Genomic DNA, 20,000 nt, shown 5'->3' with positions numbered 1-20,000 from the left:
AGCTCTCTGGACTTCATATTGAGGGTTTGTTTCACTGGCAGTGACAGCTCTCTGGACTTCATATTGAGGGTTTGCTTCACTGGCAGTGACAGCTCTCTGGACTTCATATTGAGGGTTTGCTTCACTGGCAGTGACAGCTCTTTGGACTTCATATTGAGGGTTTGTTTCACTGGCAGTGACAGCTCTCTGGACTTCATATTGAGGGTTTGCTTCACTGGCAGTGACAGCTCTCTGGACTTCATATTGAGGGTTTGCTTCACTGGCAGTGACAGCTCTTTGGACTTCATATTGAGGGTTTGCTTCACTGGCAGTGACAGCTCTCTGGACTTCATATTGAGGGTTTGTTTCACTGGCAGTGACAGCTCTCTGGACTTCATATTGAGGGTTTGCTTCACTGGCAGTGACAGCTCTTTGGACTTCATATTGAGGGTTTGCTTCACTGGCAGTGACAGCTCTTTGGACTTCATATTGAGGGTTTGTTTCACTGGCAGTGACAGCTCTCTGGACTTCATATTGAGGGTTTGCTTCACTGGCAGTGACAGCTCTCTGGACTTCATATTGAGGGTTTGCTTCACTGGCAGTGACAGCTCTTTGGACTTCATATTGAGGGTTTGCTTCACTGGCAGTGACAGCTCTTTGGACTTCATATTGAGGGTTTGCTTCACTGGCAGTGACAGCTCTTTGGACACATTGAGGGTTAACAGTAACAGATTCCAAATGCAAAAATGCCACACTTGAAATCAACTCAAGACCTTTTATCTCCTTACCAAATTAACTAACGAGGTACAAACACACACCTGGCCACGGAACACCTGAGCAACCAATTGTCCAATTACTTTTGATCCCTTAGAAAGGGGGGAGGGCCACATATAAAAAGTGCTGTAATTTCTACATCGTTCACCCGATTTGGATGTAAATCCCCTCAAATTAAAGCTAAAAGTCTGCACTTTAAACTCACATTTCAACTCCAATATGCTGTTGTAGACAGCCAAAATAATAATAACTTGGTCAATGTCCAAATATTTATGGACCTGACTGTATATATCTATTTAGACGATGGTGGATATATATATATATTATATATATATACAGTACCAGTCAAAAGTTAGGACATTCAAGGGTTTTTATGTATTTTTTACTATTTTCTACATTGTGGAATCATAGTGAAGACATCAAAACTATGAAATAACACATATGGAATCATTCAGTAAAAACAAAAGTGTAAAACAAAATCTGAATATATTTAATTAGTCACCCTTTGCCTTGATGACAGCTTCGCACACTCTTGGCATTCTCTCAACCAGCTTCCCACATATACTGAGCACTTGTTGGCTGCTTTTCCTTCACTCTGCGGTCCAACTCATCCCAAACCATCTCAATTTGTTTGAGGTCGGGGGGATTGTGGAGGCCAGGTCATCTGATGCAGCACTCCATCATTCTCCTTGGAAAAATAGCCCTTACACAGCCTGGAGGTGTGTTGGGTCATTGTCCTGTTGAAAAACAAATGATAGTCCCACTAAGCTCAAACCAGATGGGACGGCGTATCACTGCAGAAGGCTGTGGTAGCCATGCTGGTTAAATGTGCCTTAAATTCTAAATAAATCACTAACAGTGTCACCAGCAGAGCACCATCACACCTCCTCCATGCTTCACGGTGGGAACCTCACATGCAGACATCTGTTCGCCTACTCTGCGTCTCACAAAGACACGGTGGTTGGAACCAAAAATCTCAAATTTGGACAGATTTCCAACGGTCTAATGTCCATTGCTCGTGTTCTTTGGCACAAGCAAGTCTCTTCTTCTAATTGGTGTCCTTTTAGTAGTGGTTTCTTTTGCAGCAATTCGACCATGGAGGCCTGATTCACACGGTCTCCTCTGAACAGTTGATGTTGAGATGTGTCTGTTACTCGAACTCTGAAGCAGAGTCTGGTAACGCTCATGAACTTCTCCTCTGCAGCAGAGGTAACTCTGGGTCTTCCTTTCCTGTGGTGGTCCTCATGAGAGCCAGTTAACTCTAATGAACTTCTCCTCTGCAGCTGAGGTAACTCTGGATCTTCCCTTCCTGTGGCGGTCCTCATGAGAGCCAGTTAACTCTAATGAACTTCTCCTCTGCAGCAGAGGTAACTCTGGGTCTTCCCTTCCTGTGGTGGTCCTCATGAGAGCCAGTTAACTCTAATGAACTTCTCCTCTGCAGCAGAGGTAACTCTGGATCTTCCCTTCCTGTGGTGGTCCTCATGAGAGCCAGTTAACTCTAATGAACTTCTCCTCTGCAGCAGAGGTAACTCTGGATCTTCCCTTCCTGTGGTGGTCCTCATGAGAGCCAGTTAACTCTAATGAACTTCTCCTCTGCAGCAGAGGTAACTCTGGATCTTCCCTTCCTGTGGTGGTCCTCATGAGAGCCAGTTAACTCTAATGAACTTCTCCTCTGCAGCAGAGGTAACTCTGGATCTTCCCTTCCTGTGGCGGTCCTCATGAGAGCCAGTTAACTCTAATGAACTTCTCCTCTGCAGCTGAGGTAACTCTGGATCTTCCCTTCCTGTGGCGGTCCTCATGAGAGCCAGTTAACTCTAATGAACTTCTCCTCTGCAGCTGAGGTAACTCTGGATCTTCCCTTCCTGTGGCGGTCCTCAGTTTCAGCACTTGATGGTTTTTGCGACTCCACTTGAAGGAACTTTCTTGAAATGTTACATATTTTCTGACCTTCGTCTCTTAAAGTAATGATGGACTGTCGTTTCTCTTTGCTTATTTGAGCTGTTCTTGCCATAATATGGACTTGGACTTTTACCAAATAGGGCTATCTTCTGTATGCTACTAATTGTCTCAAACACATTAAGAAGGAAAGAAATTCCACAAATGACCTTTTAACAAGGCAGACCTGTTTATGGAAATGCATTCCAGGTGACTACCTCATGAAGCTGGTTGAGAGAATGCCAAGAGTGTGCAAAGCTGTCATCAAGGCAAATGGTGGCTTCTTTGAAGAATCTCAAATATAAAATATATTTGGATTTATTTAACACATTTTTTTGGTTACCACATGATTCAATGTGTGTTATTTTGGTCTAGTTTAGGGTGTGTGTCAACAGGTGTTTCCTGATGAAGAAGAATAGATTTAATGCGGGGGGCTCATATTGTCAGGGTCCCTTATGCAAAACATGACTGAGATAATCTCTCAGATCATCTCCACATGCTCTTTTGTCTGTGTGTGACCTGATTTTCAACGCACACAGAAGAACCAACACAGCTAACACCATGGGCCTGGTACGATGCTACTTTTCTGTTATTATAGTCAGATCATTCCTGTACCTGGTAGGATACTTCAGATCATTTCTGTACCTGGTAGGGTACTTCATATCATTACTATACCTGGTAGGATACTTCATATCATTACTATAACTGGTAGGATACTTCAGATCATTTATATACCTGGTAGGATACTTCATCATATCATTGTTATACCTGGTAGGATACTTCAGATCATTACTATACCTGGTAGGATACTTCAGATCATTTATATACCTGGTAGGATACTTCATCATATCATTGTTATACCTGGTAGGATACTTCAGATCATTTCTGTACCTGGTAGGACACTTCATATCATTACTGTACCTGGTAGGATACTTCAGAACATTACTATACCTTGTAGGTCTCTTCATCGTATCTTATGATTAGATGGTATACTGTTATTGTGTTGGGTTTGTTATGTGATCTGACATTCTATAGTTTTTTTTATCATGAATGTTAGACTGATTCTGTAATGACTTCAGTTTAGAGGAAATACCGATCTGTAGCACTAGCAGCTAACATTTACTAACAACACAACAACTGTAGTGGGGGGTTGGTTGGTTGGTTCTGAGTTTGGGGTTGGGTTGTGTGTGTGTGTGTGTGTGTGAGTGAGTGAGTGAGTGAGTGAGTGAGTGATCGAGTGTGTGAGTGTGAATGTGTGAGTGAGTGAGTGAGTGATCGAGTGTGTGAATGTGTGAGTGAGTGACTGAGACAGTGAGTGAGACTGTGTCTCAGTCTTTCTCTCTGCCTTGTAGGGGAGTTCTCATCCAAAGCCGTTCCCAGGAGACATCCTGGAGTTTCCTCGGAATAAATACTTCTCCCATTTCGGAATTTACTACGGAGAGAGAGATGGAGTGCCCTACGTAGCACATCTCACCTGCAGAGGTCTGTCTATACACACACACACACACACACACACACACACACACACACACACACACACAGTCTTGTACAGCTCACCTTGTGTGGACACACAATTCAGTCCAATTAAAATTCCTATTTTCCCCTAACCCCTAACTCTAACCCCCCCCGAGAAATAGCATTTGACCTTGTGGGGGATTTACAAAATGTCCCCAGTTGGTCACATTTTTGTTACTTTACTATTCTAGTCGGGACTTCTGGTCCCCACAAGTATAGGTAAACACGTCCACACACACACACACACACACTATGCTGTACTGACTGACTGTGTGTGTGTGTGTGTAGACTCGGAGACGAAGCTCCTGCTTTTTGGTCGAGCCCTGAAGTCAGAGGTCAAACTGGACCCGGTGGAGGTGGTGGGACAGAGATACAAGGTAACACACTCAGGACGGCAGCGTGGCCTAGTGGTTAGAGTGTAGAGGCGGCAGGGTGGCCTAGTGGTTAGAGTGTAGAGGCGGCAGGGTGGCCTAGTGGTTAGAGTGTAGAGGCGGCAGGGTGGCCTAGTGGTTAGAGTGTAGAGGCGGCAGGGTGGCCTAGTGGTTAGAGTGTAGAGGCGGCAGGGTGGCCTAGTGGTTAGAGTGTAGAGGCGGCAGGGTGGCCTAGTGGTTAGAGTGTAGAGGCGGCAGGGTGGCCTAGTGGTTAGAGTGTAGAGGCGGCAGGGTGGCCTAGTGGTTAGAGTGTAGAGGCGGCAGGGTGGCCTAGTGGTTAGAGTGTAGAGGCGGCAGGGTGGCCTAGTGGTTAGAGTGTAGAGGCGGCAGGGTGGCCTAGTGGTTAGAGTGTAGAGGCGGCAGGGTGGCCTAGTGGTTAGAGTGTAGAGGCGGCAGGGTGGCCTAGTGGTTAGAGTGTAGAGGCGGCAGGGTGGCCTAGTGGTTAGAGTGTAGAGGCGGCAGGGTGGCCTAGTGGTTAGAGTGTAGAGGCGGCAGGGTGGCCTAGTGGTTAGAGTGTAGAGGCGGCAGGGTGGCCTAGTGGTTAGAGTGTAGAGGCGGCAGGGTGGCCTAGTGGTTAGAGTGTAGAGGCGGCAGGGTGGCCTAGTGGTTAGAGTGTAGAGGCGGCAGGGTGGCCTAGTGGTTAGAGTGTAGAGGCGGCAGGGTGGCCTAGTGGTTAGAGTGTAGAGGCGGCAGGGTGGCCTAGTGGTTAGAGTGTAGAGGCGGCAGGGTGGCCTAGTGGTTAGAGTGTAGAGGCGGCAGGGTGGCCTAGTGGTTAGAGTGTAGAGGCGGCAGGGTGGCCTAGTGGTTAGAGTGTAGAGGCGGCAGGGTGGCCTAGTGGTTAGAGTGTAGAGGCGGCAGGGTGGCCTAGTGGTTAGAGTGTAGAGGCGGCAGGGTGGCCTAGTGGTTAGAGTGTAGAGGCGGCAGGGTGGCCTAGTGGTTAGAGTGTAGAGGCGGCAGGGTGGCCTAGTGGTTAGAGTGTAGAGGCGGCAGGGTGGCCTAGTGGTTAGAGTGTAGAGGTGGCAGGGTGGCCTAGTGGTTAGAGTGTAGAGGAGGCAGGGTGGCCTAGTGGTTAGAGTGTAGAGGCGGCAGGGTGGCCTAGTGGTTAGAGTGTAGAGGCGGCAGGGTGGCCTAGTGGTTAGAGTGTAGAGGCGGCAGGGTGGCCTAGTGGTTAGAGTGTAGAGGCGGCAGGGTGGCCTAGTGGTTAGAGTGTAGAGGCGGCAGGGTGGCCTAGTGGTTAGAGTGTTGGGCTGTATGTTCAAGCCCCAGGGTGTACAAGTCTGTGGTTCTGCCCCAGAACGGCAGGGTGGCCTAGTGGTTAGAGGCCGTCATTGGGTAAGAATTTGTGGTTAGAGTGTTGCCTAGTTAAATGTTCAAGCCCCCGAGCTAAATGTTTATTATTCTAGTCTGTATGTGAGGTCTGCTCCTCTTAACAGGTATGTTAAGGTCATAGCCCAGCTCTTCTGTTCCTAGCCATGTGTATGTGAGGTCATAGTCATTGAAAATAATGTGAAGTAACCATGTGTAGGTGATAGCCCATTGTTGTGAGGTCATAGCTCCTCTTACCATGTTAAATAAATGTGTATTGAGGTCAAAAAATGTGTAAATGCTCTTTAATTATTCTAGGTGAGGTCATAGCCAATGTGTATGTGAGGTCATAGCTTCAACCTGTATGTGAGGTCCAATGTGTATGTGAGGTCATAGCCAATGTGTATGTGAGGTCATAGCTCTTCTAACCATGTGTAGGTGAGGTCATAGCCCATGTGTATGTGAGGTCATAGCTCCTCTTACCATGTGTAGGTGAGGTCATAGCCAATGTGTATGTGAGGTCATAGCTCCTCTAACCAATGTGTATGTGAGGTCATAGCCAATGTGTATGTGAGGTCATAGCTCCTTCAACCATGTGTATGTGAGGTCATAGCTCCTTCAACCATGTGTATGTGAGGTCATAGCTCCTTCAACCATGTGTATGTGAGGTCATAGCTCCTTCAACCATGTGTATGTGAGGTCATAGCTCCTTCAACCATGTGTATGTGAGGTCATAGCTCCTCTTACCATGTGTACTGTAGGTGAGGAACATGCTGGATGAGATCCATCCTCCCAGGGACTTCTACTCTGTGGTGAAGCCTGCTATAGACGATATGATGGGTAAGGATATCACCTTCGACATCTTGTTCCACAACTCTGAACACCAGGCCACGCTCTTCAGATATGGACTCAAGAAGTCTACACAGGTAAGGGTAGGGGTGGTGAGAGTCTTTGATGGTGGTACGATGTGCAACAATGTCTGGTGTGGTTGGTTGTAGATCAAAAAGGTCTGTTGTGATTGGTTGTAGATTGAAAAGGTTTGTTGTGATTGGTTGTAGATTGAAAAGGTATGTTGTGATTGGTTACAGATTGAAAAGGCCTGTAGTGATTGGTTGTAGATTGAAATGGTCTGTTGTGATTGGTTGTAGATTGAAAAGGTCTGTTGTGATTGGTTGTAGATTGAAAAGGTTTGTTGTGATTGGTTGTAGATTGAAAAGGTATGTTGTGATTGGTTACAGATTGAAAAGGCCTGTAGTGATTGGTTGTAGATTGAAATGGCTTGTTGTGATTGGTTACAGATTGAAAAGGTCTGTTGTGATTGGTTGTAGATTGAAAAGGTGTGTTGTGATTGGTTACAGATTGAGAAGGTCTACATCCAGATCCTGCCCACCTGGAAGGAGCTGTTTAAGAAGAGGAAGTTGTAACAATGACTACAACAGCGGCTGTGTTCTAGAACTTTGCCTACAGTCTGACGCCCCCCTTCTCCCCCCTCTGGCCAACTTACGCTATGTTTTGCTCCACTGCGGTGAGGATGGTGTGGATCAGCCTAAGGATTCCTGCTAATGAGGAACAAGGAGAATCATAGCAGATTTGAATGTATAGTTAAAATAGTATTTAACTCCAGTGTAGTGTACAACTCCAGTGTAGTGTATAACTCCAGTGTAGTATATAACTCCAGTGTAGTGTATAATAACTCCAGTGTAGTGTATAACTCCAGTGTAGTGTATAATAACTCCAGTGTAGTGTATAACTCCAGTGTACTGTATAATAACTCCAGTGTAGTGTATAATACCTCCAGTGTAGTGTATAACTCCAGTGTAGTATATAACTCAAGTGTAGTGTATAACTCCAGTGTAGTGTATAACTCCAGTGTAGTATATAACTCCAGTGTAGTGTATAACTCCAGTGTAGTATATAACTCCAGTGTAGTGTATAAATCCAGTGTAGTATATAACTCCAGTGTAGTGTATAATAACTCCAGTGTAGTGTATAACTCCAGTGTAGTGTATAATAACTCCAGTGTAGTGTATAATACCTCCAGTGTAGTGTATAACTCCAGTGTAGTATATAACTCAAGTGTAGTGTATAAATCCAGTGTAGTGTATAACTCCAGTGTAGTGTATAACACCAGTGTAGTGTATAATAACACCAGTGTAGAGTATAATAACTCCAGTGTAGAGTATAATAACTCCAGTGTAGTGTATAACTCCAGTGTAGTGTATAACGCCAGTGTAGTGTATAATAACTCCAGTGTAGTATATAACCCCAGAGTAGTGTATAACTCCAGTGTAGTGTATAATAACTCCAGTGTAGTGTATAACGCCAGTGTAGTGTATAATAACTCCAGTGTAGTATATAACCCCAGAGTAGTGTATAACTCCAGTGTAGTGTATAATAACTCCAGTGTAGTGTATAACTCCAGTGTCGTATATAACTCCAGTGTAGTGTATAATAACTCCAGTGTAGTATATAACTCCAGTGTAGTGTATAATAACTCCAGAGTAGTGTATAATAACTCCAGTGTAGTGTATAATAACTCCAGTGTAGTATATAACTCCAGTGTAGTGTATAATAACTCCAGAGTAGTGTATAATAACTCCAGTGTAGTGTATAATAACTCCAGTGTAGTATATAACTCCAGTGTAGTGTATAACTCCAGTGTAGTGTATAACTTCAGTGTAGTGTATAACTACTCCAGTGTAGTGTATAACTCCAGTGTAGTGTATAATAACTCCAGTGTAGTGTATAACTCCAGTGTAGTATATAACTCCAGTGTAGTGTATAACTCCAGTGTAGTATATAACTCCAGTGTAGTATATAATAACTCCAGTGTAGTGTATAATAACTCCAGTGTAGTGTATAACTCCAGTGTAGTATATAACTCCAGTGTAATGTATAATAACTCCAGTGTAGTGTATAACTCCAGTGTAGTGTATAATAACTCCAGTGTAGTATATAACTCCAGTGTAGTGTATAACTCCAGTGTAGTATATAACTCCAGTGTAATGTATAATAACTCCAGTGTAGTGTATAACTCCAGTGTAGTATATAACTCCAGTGTAGTATATAACTCCAGTGTAGTATATAACTCCAGCCCAGTCTGCTGATATCTGGTCATGTTATCTTCCATTTTATTTTTTACTTTCAGGTTGAACATTATCTAGATTATATAAAACGGCATTGTTGGTTGAGGGCTTGTAAGTAAGCATTTCACTGTAAGATCTACACCTGTTGTATTCGGCGCATGTGACTAATAAAATTAGATTTAAATAAAGTAAAATCATTTCCCTGTTTCCTCTGTGTCTGTGTGTCAGAGAAAGAGAGAGAACAAGAGAGAAAGAAAGGAGCGAGAAGGAGAGAAAGAGGCAGGGGTTGAGTATTGGTTTTACGTCTTCAGTTTAAGGGATTGTTTTTGTTGTTATTGTTGTTATTGTGATGTGGTCGAATGAAATAATGGAGAAAGTATGAATCTGTTGTGTTTGTGTTCTGGGGAATGAAACGACGTGGCACAATAAAGGAAAGCATTTATTTAACAAATATCATTGCATCCTCAACGTCCTTCTTTCCTTATGTTAATATGTGTGCTATTATGAATGTGTGTATAGCATCGTGGAGGAAACCTGGAAAATTCATCTGCAATAGCATTTCCTGAAGCATAAACATAAAAAGTTGTTGGATCACGCGGTCCCTTCTTTCTGTGCATCAGTGGTCCCAGAAACATTGGTGGTATTGATCCACAGTCATCAATAAGTCCTAACACCATCGCCTACTGGTTTGTGTCAGGTGACCTAACAAGAGAGTAACCTGACAGAGAGTGACCTAACAAGAGAGTGACCTAACAAGAGAGTAACCTGTCACACCCACAGCTGCTCAGTCTTGAAGACAGAGAGTGACCTGACAGAGAGTGGGGGTTCTATTTAAATGCTGAGTCTAAAACACACGCAGACAGAAGAGAGGGACTGTGTGTGGTAGAGATACTTTGCTAAACATACACAGTCTAGTCTGTGGACTAGGAATATATTAATGGTGTACATAGGAATATGCTAATGATGTACATAGGGATATATTAATGGTGTACATAGGAATATGCTAATGGTGTACATAGGAATATGCTAATCAGTTGGTCTGTCCTTATAATGTCAGGTTAGGGGCGGGGTCATGCTCTGTGGCTGAGAGAGAGAAAGAGATCAACAGAAAGAGCTAGAGAAAGACAGAGAGAGATAGATAAACAGAAAGAGATAGATAGTAGCTAGAGAAAGAGATAGATAGTAGCTAGAGGAAGAGATAAAACAGAAAGAGATAGATAGTGGCTAGAGAAAGAGATAGATAGTAGCTAGAGAAAGAGAGATAGATAGATACACAGAAAGAGATATAGTAGCTAGAGAAAGAGATAGATAGTAGCTAGAGAAAGAGAGATAGATAGATACACAGAAATAGATAGATAGTAGCTAGAGAAAGAGAGATAGATAGTAGCTAGAGAAAGAGAGATAGATAAACAGACAGAGAGATAGATAAACAGAAAGAGAGATAGACCTCAGTGACAGAGAGATAGACCTCAGTGACAGAGAGATAGACCTCAGTGACAGAGAGATAGACCTCAGTGACAGAGAGATAGACCTCAGTGACAGAGAGATAGACCTCAGTGACAGAGAGATAGACCTCAGTGACAGAGATAGATAAACAAAAAGAGAGATAGACCTCAGAGACAGAGAGATAGACCTCAGTGACAGAGAGATAGACCTCAGTGACAGAGAGATAGATAAACAGAAAGAGATAGATAGTGGCTAGAGAAAGAGATAGATAGTAGCTAGAGAAAGAGAGATAGATAGATACACAGAAAGAGATATAGTAGCTAGAGAAAGAGAGAGAGAAACAGAAATAGATAGATAGTAGCTAGAGAAAGAGAGAGATAGATAGTAGCTAGAGAAAGAGAGATAGATAAACAGAAAGAGAGAGATATAGAGATAGATAGTAGCTAGAGAAAGAGAGATAAACAGAAAGAGAGATAGACCTCAGTGACAGAGAGAGAGATAAACAGAAAGAGAGATAGACCTCAGTGACAGAGAGATAGATAAACAGAAAGAGATAGATAGTAGCTAGAGGAAGAGATAAAACAGAAAGAGAGATAGTAGCTAGAGGAAGAGATAAAACAGAAAGAGATAGATAGTAGCTAGAGAAAGAGATAGATAGTAGCTAGAGAAAGATAGATAGATAGATACACAGAAAGAGATATAGTAGCTAGAGAAAGAGAGAGAGAAACAGAAATAGATAGATCGTAGCTAGAGAAAGAGAGATAGATAAACAGAAAGAGAGAGATATAGAGATAGATAGTAGCTAGAGAAAGAGAGATAAACAGAAAGAGAGATAGACCTCAGTGACAGAGAGAGAGATAAACAGAAAGAGAGATAGACCTCAGTGACAGAGAGATAGATAAACAGAAAGAGAGATAGACCTCAGTGACAGAGAGATAGACCTCAGTGACAGAGAGATAGACCTCAGTGACAGAGAGATAGACCTCAGTGACAGAGAGATAGATAAACAGAAAGAGAGATAGACCTCAGTGACAGAGAGATAGACCTCAGTGACAGAGAGATAGACCTCAGTGACAGAGAGATAGACCTCAGTGACAGAGAGATAGACCTCAGTGACAGAGAGATAGACCTCAGCGACAGAGAGATAGACCTCAGTGACAGAGATAGATAAACAGAAAGAGAGATATACCTCAGTGACAGAGATAGACCTCAGTGACAGAGAGATAGACCTCAGTGACAGAGAGATAGATAAACAGAAAGAGAGATAGACCTCAGTGACAGAGAGATAGACCTCAGTGACAGAGAGATAGACCTCAGTGACAGAGAGATAGACCTCAGTGAAAGAGAGATAGACCTCAGTGACAGAGAGATAGACCTCAGTGACAGAGAGATAGATAAACAGAAAGAGAGATAGACCTCAGTGACAGAGAGTGGGTGAGTGTCGCTGGGTTACAGAACTAGTGTGACGCTGTTCAAATCATCACCCACTAATCTCCTCCCGTCTCACCCAGCCCTCGACCTTTCTCACAGCCAGTTTAATAGTAGGAAAAATACCATTAAAATAGGGCTTTCAATCAACAGGAGAACACACCGTCTACAGAACACCTCAAATTATAATTGTTGAATAATAATGACATTATAGTTGTTAGCTAGTAGGCATATTAATAGTTAAGTTATGGTAGAAGACAAGCTAATAATAACTAATATAAACTGGGTGGTTCGAGGCATGAATGCTGATTGTCCGACAGCCGTGGTATATCAGACCGTATACCACAGGTTAGGACAAAAAATGTATTTTTACTGCTCTAATTACATTGGTAACCAGTTTATAATAGTAATAAGGCCCCTTGGGGGTTTGTGGTATATGGCCAATATACCACGTCTAAAGGGCTGTATCCAGGCACTCCGTGTTGCATCGTGCCCAATAACAACCCGTAGCCGTGGTATATTGGCCGTATCCCACACCTCCTCGGTCCTTATTGGTTAATTATATCCCTGCCCTTGTGGATAAAATAAACTCAAGACAGGCAGTCCACAAAGTAGCCACAACATATCAAATAGACTGGATACATTGATTGTTGCATCATCACTGGTGGACAGACTCTGTCAACATAAATGCTACCATTGATCTGTTTTTATACTTAGGGCCCCCGATAGCTAACAACCAGAAATAGAGCCAGTGTTTAAGTTTTTTCATCACTGGTTATTTAGACAAATCACGATTTCGAAGGGTTTTAGTATCTTTTGAATTTTGTAAAAAGGGGGGGGGGGGCATTTGTCCTTAACTTCAAAAGAGAGAGGGTGGAGCTCCTAGATCCGGTTCTAGCATCTCTTCATATCTTCTCCTAACATGTATGGACCCAGAACTTAACTGAGCAGCTGACCAATTACGCAATACTTTAGTTCTGTGTTCTCGAGGGATACACTGTTTTTATCTGCCTATATTAAATTGGCACTTTCTCATGAAATGTCTCATTTAAAGGGGAAGTTTTGAGACCTCGTGCTAAAAGTGTTGTGGTTTTCAGCCTTTTTGCCCACTGTGGGTGTATCTCTTCAGAAGAGTCAAGCGTTGTCTGTATCAATAATCAATCATCATGAATGCTCAGCCTATTCCCTAGTGCACTAGAAAGTGAATTTTCAAAAGTAGTACACTTTAAAGGGGAATAAATTGTCAATCAATCAATCAAATGTAATTTATAAAGCCCTTTTTACATCAGCAGTTGTCACCAAGTGCTTTGCAGATGCCCAGGCTAACAGAGAGCAAGCAATGTTGAGGCAGAAGCATAGTTGAAAAACCTCTCAAGAAGGAAAGTTAGCATTTATTGGGATGACTCGTGTTCCGGAGGCAGCTCTGCAGGGTGGTCACTAGCTGGCACAGTCACAATGTTATAGAACCTAACCTTAAGCACACTGTTAACCTTATGCCCAACGTTCAATTATATACTGAACAAAAATGTTGAATGAAGTGTTGGTCCCATGTTTCATGAGCTTAAATAAAAGATCTCAGAAATGTTCCCTACACGCAAAAAAAAGCACATTTCTCTTAAATTTTGTCCACAAATTTGTTTTCATCCCTATTAGTCAGCAATTCTCCTTTGCCAAGATAATCCATCCACCTGACAGGTGTGGCATATCAAAAAGCGGATTAAACAGTACGATCATTACACAGGTGCACCTTGTGCTGGGGACAATAAAAAGCCACTCTAAAATGTGCAGTTTTGTCACAAAACTATGCCACAGATGTCTCAAATGTTGAGTGATTAACATGCAAACTATAGGAATGTCCACCAGAGCTGTAGCCAGATAATTGAATGTTCATTTCTCTACCATAAGCCGCCTCCAACATCGTTGTAGAGAATTTGTCAGGACAGCAGGCCTCACGACCGCAGACCACGTGTAACCACGCCAGCCCAGGACCTCCACATCCGGCTTCTTCATCTGTGGGATCGTCCGAGACAAGCCACCCCTGGACAGCTGATGAAAATGAGGAGTATTTCTGTCTGTAATAAAGCCCTTTTGTGGGGGAAAAACTCATTCTGATTGGCTGGGCCTGGCTCCCCAGTGGGTGGGACTGGCTGCCAAGTGGGTGGGCCTACGACCCCGCCCAGTCATGTGAAATCCATACATTAGGGCCTAATAAATGTATTTAAATTGACTGATTTCCTTATTTGAACTATAACTCTTTGAAATGGTTAGATGTCACGTTTATATTTTTGTTCAGTATATATATATTTTTATATAGCCAATTTTGACTTTGCAGCTGGCCCATCTCGTGCAAATGGCTCAGTTCTGCCTCCAGGACTAGACTCATCCCAATAAACGTCAACCTGCAAGAACCAAGGAAGAAACCTAGAGAGGAACCAGGCTCAGAGGAGTGGCCAGTCATGGTAACTGATCACAGCTTGGGTGTCACGGCAACCCCCATGTTGCTGTGAGTGTCCTTCAGCCATGAGATCAGAATGGTGTTCAGCTCAGATGGCCTGAAAAAAAGACACACACACACACACACACACACACACACACACACACACACACACACACACACACACACACACACACACACACACACACACACACACAATAAATACCCAAGGTATGCCTAATCTATCTGCCAATATACACAAATATGTTTGCCAATACACCACCGTTTTTCCACAAAAATATATTTTTGAAATAAAAAATTAGGCCAGGTTTTCAGGTTAGGTTTAGGCTTAGAGTAAGGGTTAGGGTTAATGTTTAGGGAAAATAGGATTTTGAATGGGACTGAATTGTGTGTCTCCACAAGGTTAGTTGTACAAGACTGTGTGTGTGTGTGTGAGTGTGTGTGTTAGTGCTTTTTGAGGTCGGTTCAATTTTGGTTATAAAAATAATCACAGACATGAAAAAACATGAATTAATGCATTATGAAATAATTTAATGATTTTAAAGTATTTGAGATATTCTTTTTAAAATTTTAGAGCTTCCCTCAGTCATCACCTGCCTTCATCCTGACACTGGGTTGCTATAACAACACATAATGTTAGTGAATGACCATTACTGCCTATCACTTTTATTAAACATAATTTATTCACATTACATACTTTAATGCCTACTGGAGAACTTATTTGTATTGCTTTTAATCTTTTTAATGAATTTATCTTATTAACACTTTGTTCTAGCTAGCTATTTGTGTAGGTAGTTATCAAGTAAACACAATGATAGGCAGACACCCCGGTATATATTTGTATATATTATTACATAACTTCGTTTTTATTTGATTACTTAATAATTTTTTCAATTCTTGAACAAAGTCATCTCATATCTTCTCAGGCAGTAGCAGCCAGCGACCCATCTAATGTCAGTGAGTCTATGAGTAATCATATTGAGCTATGCTAGTAGCTAGCTGTCTGACAAAATCATTTTGACTAGTTCTTCAAAGTAGACAACGCATACAGTACTCATACCCCTTGACTTATTCCACAATTCGTTGAGTTACAGCCTGACGACTGTAGCTCTGGTCCTGGTCTGTTACATACCTCAACCACGTTTACACTTCTTTCACTACAACAAACAAATGTTTAAAAAGCTTTAGCCCCACAGCTTTACTTGTAAAGTTACCATCTGTATTCAAAGTTGATTAAATGGAGAGAAAAAATGTATCACCCATCAGACAGTAGCTCATAATCACAAAGTGATGACATGTTTTTAGAAAATCCTTCAGATTTACTGATAATGAAATACAGAAATATCTAATTTACATACAGTACCAGTCAAACGTTTGGACACACCTACTCAATCAAGGGTATTTCTTTATTTGTAATATTTTCTACATTGTAGAATAATACTGAAGACATCAAAACAATAAAATAACACATGAAATCATGAAGTAACCAAAAGTAGCCACCCTCTGCCTTGACAGCTTTGCATACTCTTGGCATTCTCTCAACCAGCTTCATGAGGTAGTCACCTGGATTGCATTTCAATTGACAGGTGTGCTTTGTATGGTGGAAATTACAAGCCTACGTTATAATACTATCATTGCATCAAATGGTTGTGTTATGCAACAGAATATTATATATTATAACTCTCTATTGTGTCTGTGTGAACTGAAAGTGGGCCCCTGATGGGAGATTTACGAGGTCTTTGGGGATTCCACATTTAATCTCCGCATTCCAGAGCATGAGTTAGTGTTTCTGTTCTATACGGTACTAGGGAGACATGGCTCCAGTTTGGGGTTGGGGGGGGGGCAGACACTGGTCTCTACACAATGAAAACTGTTTTTACAGCAGATACTGTCTGCTGTGATCTATAAGTATATTTTATACTAATCCTAACCTTGTGATCCATTCCATACATCTGTTGTGTGTTATGTAAACTGAAGGAGGATGGATTTTGATATAAAATGCTGTGGCCCAAACCAGCTGGTTGAGTTCTCAGTGATCACCTCCAGGGGTGATTACCGACCAGCTGGTTGAGTTCTCAGCGATCACCTCCAGGGGTGATGACCGACCAGCTGGTTGAGTTCTCAGCGATCACCTCCAGGGGTGATGACCGACCAGCTGGTTGAGTTCTCAGCGATCACCTCCAGGGGTGATTACCGACCAGCTGGTTGAGTTCTCAGTGATCACCTCCAGGGGTGATGACCGACCAGCTGGTTGAGTTCTCAGTGATCACCTCCAGGGGTGATGACCGATCAGCTGGTTGAGTTCTCAGTGATCACCTCCAGGGGTGATTACCGACCAGCTGGTTGAGTTCTCAGTGATCATCTCCAGGGGTGATGACCGACCAGTTCCATTACCGCAGTAATTAAATAATACAGTTTGATTGTTTTGAAGAAATCTAAAGTCTCTCCTTTTGATTACAATAATTCCACCACACTTGTTTAAAAGTTAATTTGTGGAATGTCTTTCTTTCTTAATGCGTTTGAGCCAATCAGTTTGGTTGTGACAAGGTAGGAGTGGTATACAGAAGATAGCCCTATTTATGGTCATATTACGGCAAGCAAAGAGAAATGACAGTCCATCATTACTTTAAGACATGGCTACTTTGAAGAATCTCAAAGATAACTTTTTTTAATAAGTCCATGTGTTATTTCATAGTTTTTATGTCTTCACTATTATTCTACAACGTGGAAAAACTCTGGCATTAGTAGGCGTGTCCAAACTTTTGACTGGTACTGTACATGGTCCTGTACATGGTCCTTCTGTAGCACAGTTGGTAGAGCATGGTGCTTGTAACGCCAGGGTAGTGGGTTCGATTCCTGGGACCACCCATACGTAGAATGTATGCACACATGACTGTAAGTCGCTTTGGATAAAAGCATCTGCTAAATGGCATATATTATTTATTATTATATTACATGGATAGGACCAAGGAAGGGTAGAAAACAATTTCTAGAGTGTTGAAAGTTTCCAAGAGCACAGTGGTCTCCATCATTGAGAAAGTGAAAAAAATATGTAACTACCCAGACTCCCTAGAGCTGGCCGTCTGACCAAACTGAGCAACCGGGCAAGAAGGACCTTGGTCACAGAGGTGACCAAGAACCCAACAACCACTCTGACAGAACTACAGAGTTCCTTGGTTGAGCTGGGAGAACCTGCCAGAAGGACAACAGTCTCTACACCACTTTACCAATCTGGGGTTTATGGGAGAGTGGCCAGACGGAAGCCACGGCTGAGAAAAACATTACTTTGTCATATATGGTGTATCGTGTGTAGATGGGTGAGAAAAAAATATTGTATCCATTTTGAATTCAGGCTGTAACACAACAAAATGTGGAATAAGTCCAGGGGGATACTTTCTGAAGGCTCTGAAAATAGAACTCAAGTAATTGAACCGACATCGATCAATTAGTTGTTTATTAATCGTTCAGCACACAGTGTCTGTGTGTGTGTGTGTGTGTGTGTGTGGGGAGGGGGGTTACTGAGGTCAACAAGGACAGATGGTTAAAAGGTTGACACTATGAACTCTCACACACACACGCAAGGGACAAGGACAAAACACACTTGCAAACAAATTGTGTCCCACCTTTCCATCTGGGTCCAGTGTCCACACTCCTCAATGTGTCCTCTGGTGAGGTTCGGGATCTGAAACACACAGACCTGACACATTGACATATATAACACACACAAACGTGTCTGCTTACAATGTGTGTGTGCTTGTGTGTATGTGTGTGTGCTGCGTGTCTGTCTGTCTGTCTGTCTGTCTGTCTGGCTGTCTGTCTGTCTGTCTGTCTGTCTGTCTGTCTGTCTGTCTGTGTGTGAGTATACGTGCGTCAAATCAAAGTTTATTTCTCGCCTTCACTGGATACAACAGGTGCAAAACCATTCAGCGATGATCTCCTTACTTATGATCTCCTTACTTATGATCTCCTTACTTATGATCTCCTAACCTATAATCTCCTAACCTATAATCTCCTAACCTATAATCTCCTAACCTATAATCTCCTAACCTATGATCTCCTAACCTATGATCTCCTAACCTATGATCTCCTAACCTATGATCTCCTAACCTATGATCTCCTAACCTATAATCTCCTAACCTATAATCTCCTAACCTATAATCTCCTAACCTATAATCTCCTAACCTATGATCTCCTAACCTATGATCTCCTAACCTATGATCTCCTAACCTATGATCTCCTAACCTATAATCTCCTAACCTATGATCTCCTAACATATAATCTCCTAACCTATAATCTCCTAACCTATGATCTCCTCAGTCTGTCTGTGTGTTTCTGTGTGTGTGTGTCAGTCTGTGTGTGTGTGTGTGTGTTATCACCATGTTTTCCATTCCCCTGGAGAAGACAGGCAGCAGAACAGGATCTTTACCCGCGGTCACCATGAGAGCTGGCATCAAGAGCTACAGAGAGACACACAGACACACACACAGGAAAAGTGCAATTTATCAACATACTGTATAACTGTGTCAACGTAACACACGCACCCCCCTACCTTAGCTCTGGGTCGGGAGCATAGCCATTTCCAGTTGCTCACAACATTACGGTACCAGTTCAGCGGCCCTCTGGAAAAACACACAACACTGTCACTCATTTCTCCTCCTCTTCCAACTCTCCTCCACCTCTCCTCCTCCTCCACCTCTCCTCCTCTTCCACCTCCTCTTCCACCTCCTCTTCTTCCACCTCTCCACCTCTTCCACCTCTCCACCTCCTCTACCTCTCCTCTTCCACCTCCTCCTCCACCTCTCCTTCTCCTCCACCTCTCCTCCTTCTCCTCCACCTAACCCTCCTCCACCTCTCCTCCACCTCTCCTTCTCCTCCACCTCTCCTTCTCCTCCACCTCTCCTCCTCTTCCCCTCTTCTTCTCCACCTCCTCCTTCTCCTCCACCTCTCCTCCTCCTCCTCCACCTCTCCTCCTCCACCTCTCCTCCACCTCCTCTACCTCCTCCACCTCCTCTACCTCCTCTACCTCCTCTACCTCCTCTACCTCTCCTCCTCCACCTCTCCTCTTCCACCTCCTCCTTCTCCTCCACCTCTCCTCCTCCACCTCTCCTCCTCTACCTCCTCTACCTCTCCTCTTCCACCTCCTCCTCCCCCTCTCCTCCTTCTCCTCCCCTCTCTTCCTTCTCCTCCACCTAACCCTCCTCCACCTCTCCTCCACCTCTCCTTCTCCTCCACCTCTCCTTCTCCTCCACCTCTCCTCCTCTTCCCCTCTTCTTCTCCACCTCCTCCTTCTCCTCCACCTCTCCTCCTCTTCCACCTCTCCTCCTCCACCTCTCCCTCCACCTCCTCCTCTTCCACCTCTCCTCCTCCTCCTCTCCTCCTTCTCCTCCACCTCTCCTCCTCCTCTTCCACCTCTCCTCCTCCTCTTCTACCTCTCCTCCTCCTCTTCCACCTCACATCCTCCTCCTCTCCTCCTTCTCCTCCACCTCTCCCTCCTCTTCCACCTCCTCCTCTTCCCCTCTTATTCTCCACCTCTCCTCCTCCTCCTTTTCTTCTCCTCTTTCTCCTCTACCTCCTCCTCGACCTCTCCTCCTCTTCCAACTCCCCCCTTCTCCTCCACCTCTTCCTCCTCTCCTCCTCCCCTTCTTC

At 43.4% G+C, this 20,000-nt stretch overlaps 3 protein-coding genes across 4 annotated transcripts in view; 1 reads left to right on the top strand and 2 right to left on the bottom strand.

Annotated features, from left to right (window-relative positions):
* Nucleotides 1-2,963, bottom strand: part of LOC127913541 (uncharacterized) — a 4,647-nt gene extending 1,684 nt beyond the window's left edge. The window contains exon 1 of the mRNA XM_052485771.1: nucleotides 1-2,963. This exon is cut by the window's left edge and continues 723 nt beyond it. Coding sequence (XP_052341731.1) covers nucleotides 1-647 — 647 coding nt within the window. The 5' untranslated portion in view covers nucleotides 648-2,963.
* Nucleotides 2,964-3,151: 188 nt separating this feature from the next.
* plaat1l (phospholipase A and acyltransferase 1-like) lies at nucleotides 3,152-9,232 on the top strand. Of its 2 annotated transcripts, XM_052485747.1 has the most exons (5): nucleotides 3,152-3,258; nucleotides 4,041-4,170; nucleotides 4,492-4,580; nucleotides 6,701-6,865; nucleotides 7,298-9,232. In XM_052485747.1, exons 1-5 carry the CDS (start codon nucleotides 3,250-3,252, stop codon nucleotides 7,361-7,363), a joined length of 459 nt encoding a protein of 152 aa, XP_052341707.1. In that variant the 5' UTR covers nucleotides 3,152-3,249; the 3' UTR covers nucleotides 7,364-9,232. The 2 variants fall into 2 exon arrangements, with proteins under 2 accessions (XP_052341707.1, XP_052341706.1); XM_052485746.1 differs by lacking the exons at nucleotides 3,152-3,258; nucleotides 4,041-4,170 and having other exon boundaries at nucleotides 4,559-4,580; nucleotides 6,701-6,779.
* Nucleotides 9,233-12,066: 2,834 nt separating this feature from the next.
* ephx2 (epoxide hydrolase 2, cytoplasmic) overlaps nucleotides 12,067-20,000 on the bottom strand; it is a 38,345-nt gene continuing 30,411 nt past the window's right edge. The window contains exons 16-19 of the mRNA XM_052485736.1: nucleotides 18,904-18,973; nucleotides 18,731-18,811; nucleotides 17,978-18,036; nucleotides 12,067-14,451 (exon numbers count right to left, since the gene is read on the bottom strand). Coding sequence (XP_052341696.1) covers nucleotides 14,367-14,451; nucleotides 17,978-18,036; nucleotides 18,731-18,811; nucleotides 18,904-18,973 — 295 coding nt within the window. The 3' untranslated portion in view covers nucleotides 12,067-14,366. The remainder of the gene's footprint in view (nucleotides 14,452-17,977; nucleotides 18,037-18,730; nucleotides 18,812-18,903; nucleotides 18,974-20,000) is intronic.

The sequence above is a fragment of the Oncorhynchus keta genome, chromosome 29 (assembly GCF_023373465.1).
Source record: "Oncorhynchus keta strain PuntledgeMale-10-30-2019 chromosome 29, Oket_V2, whole genome shotgun sequence".
NCBI lineage: Eukaryota > Metazoa > Chordata > Actinopteri > Salmoniformes > Salmonidae > Oncorhynchus > Oncorhynchus keta.
The sequence above is the reverse complement of the archived record's forward strand: the minus strand, read 5'-3'. Positions and strand labels throughout refer to the sequence as shown.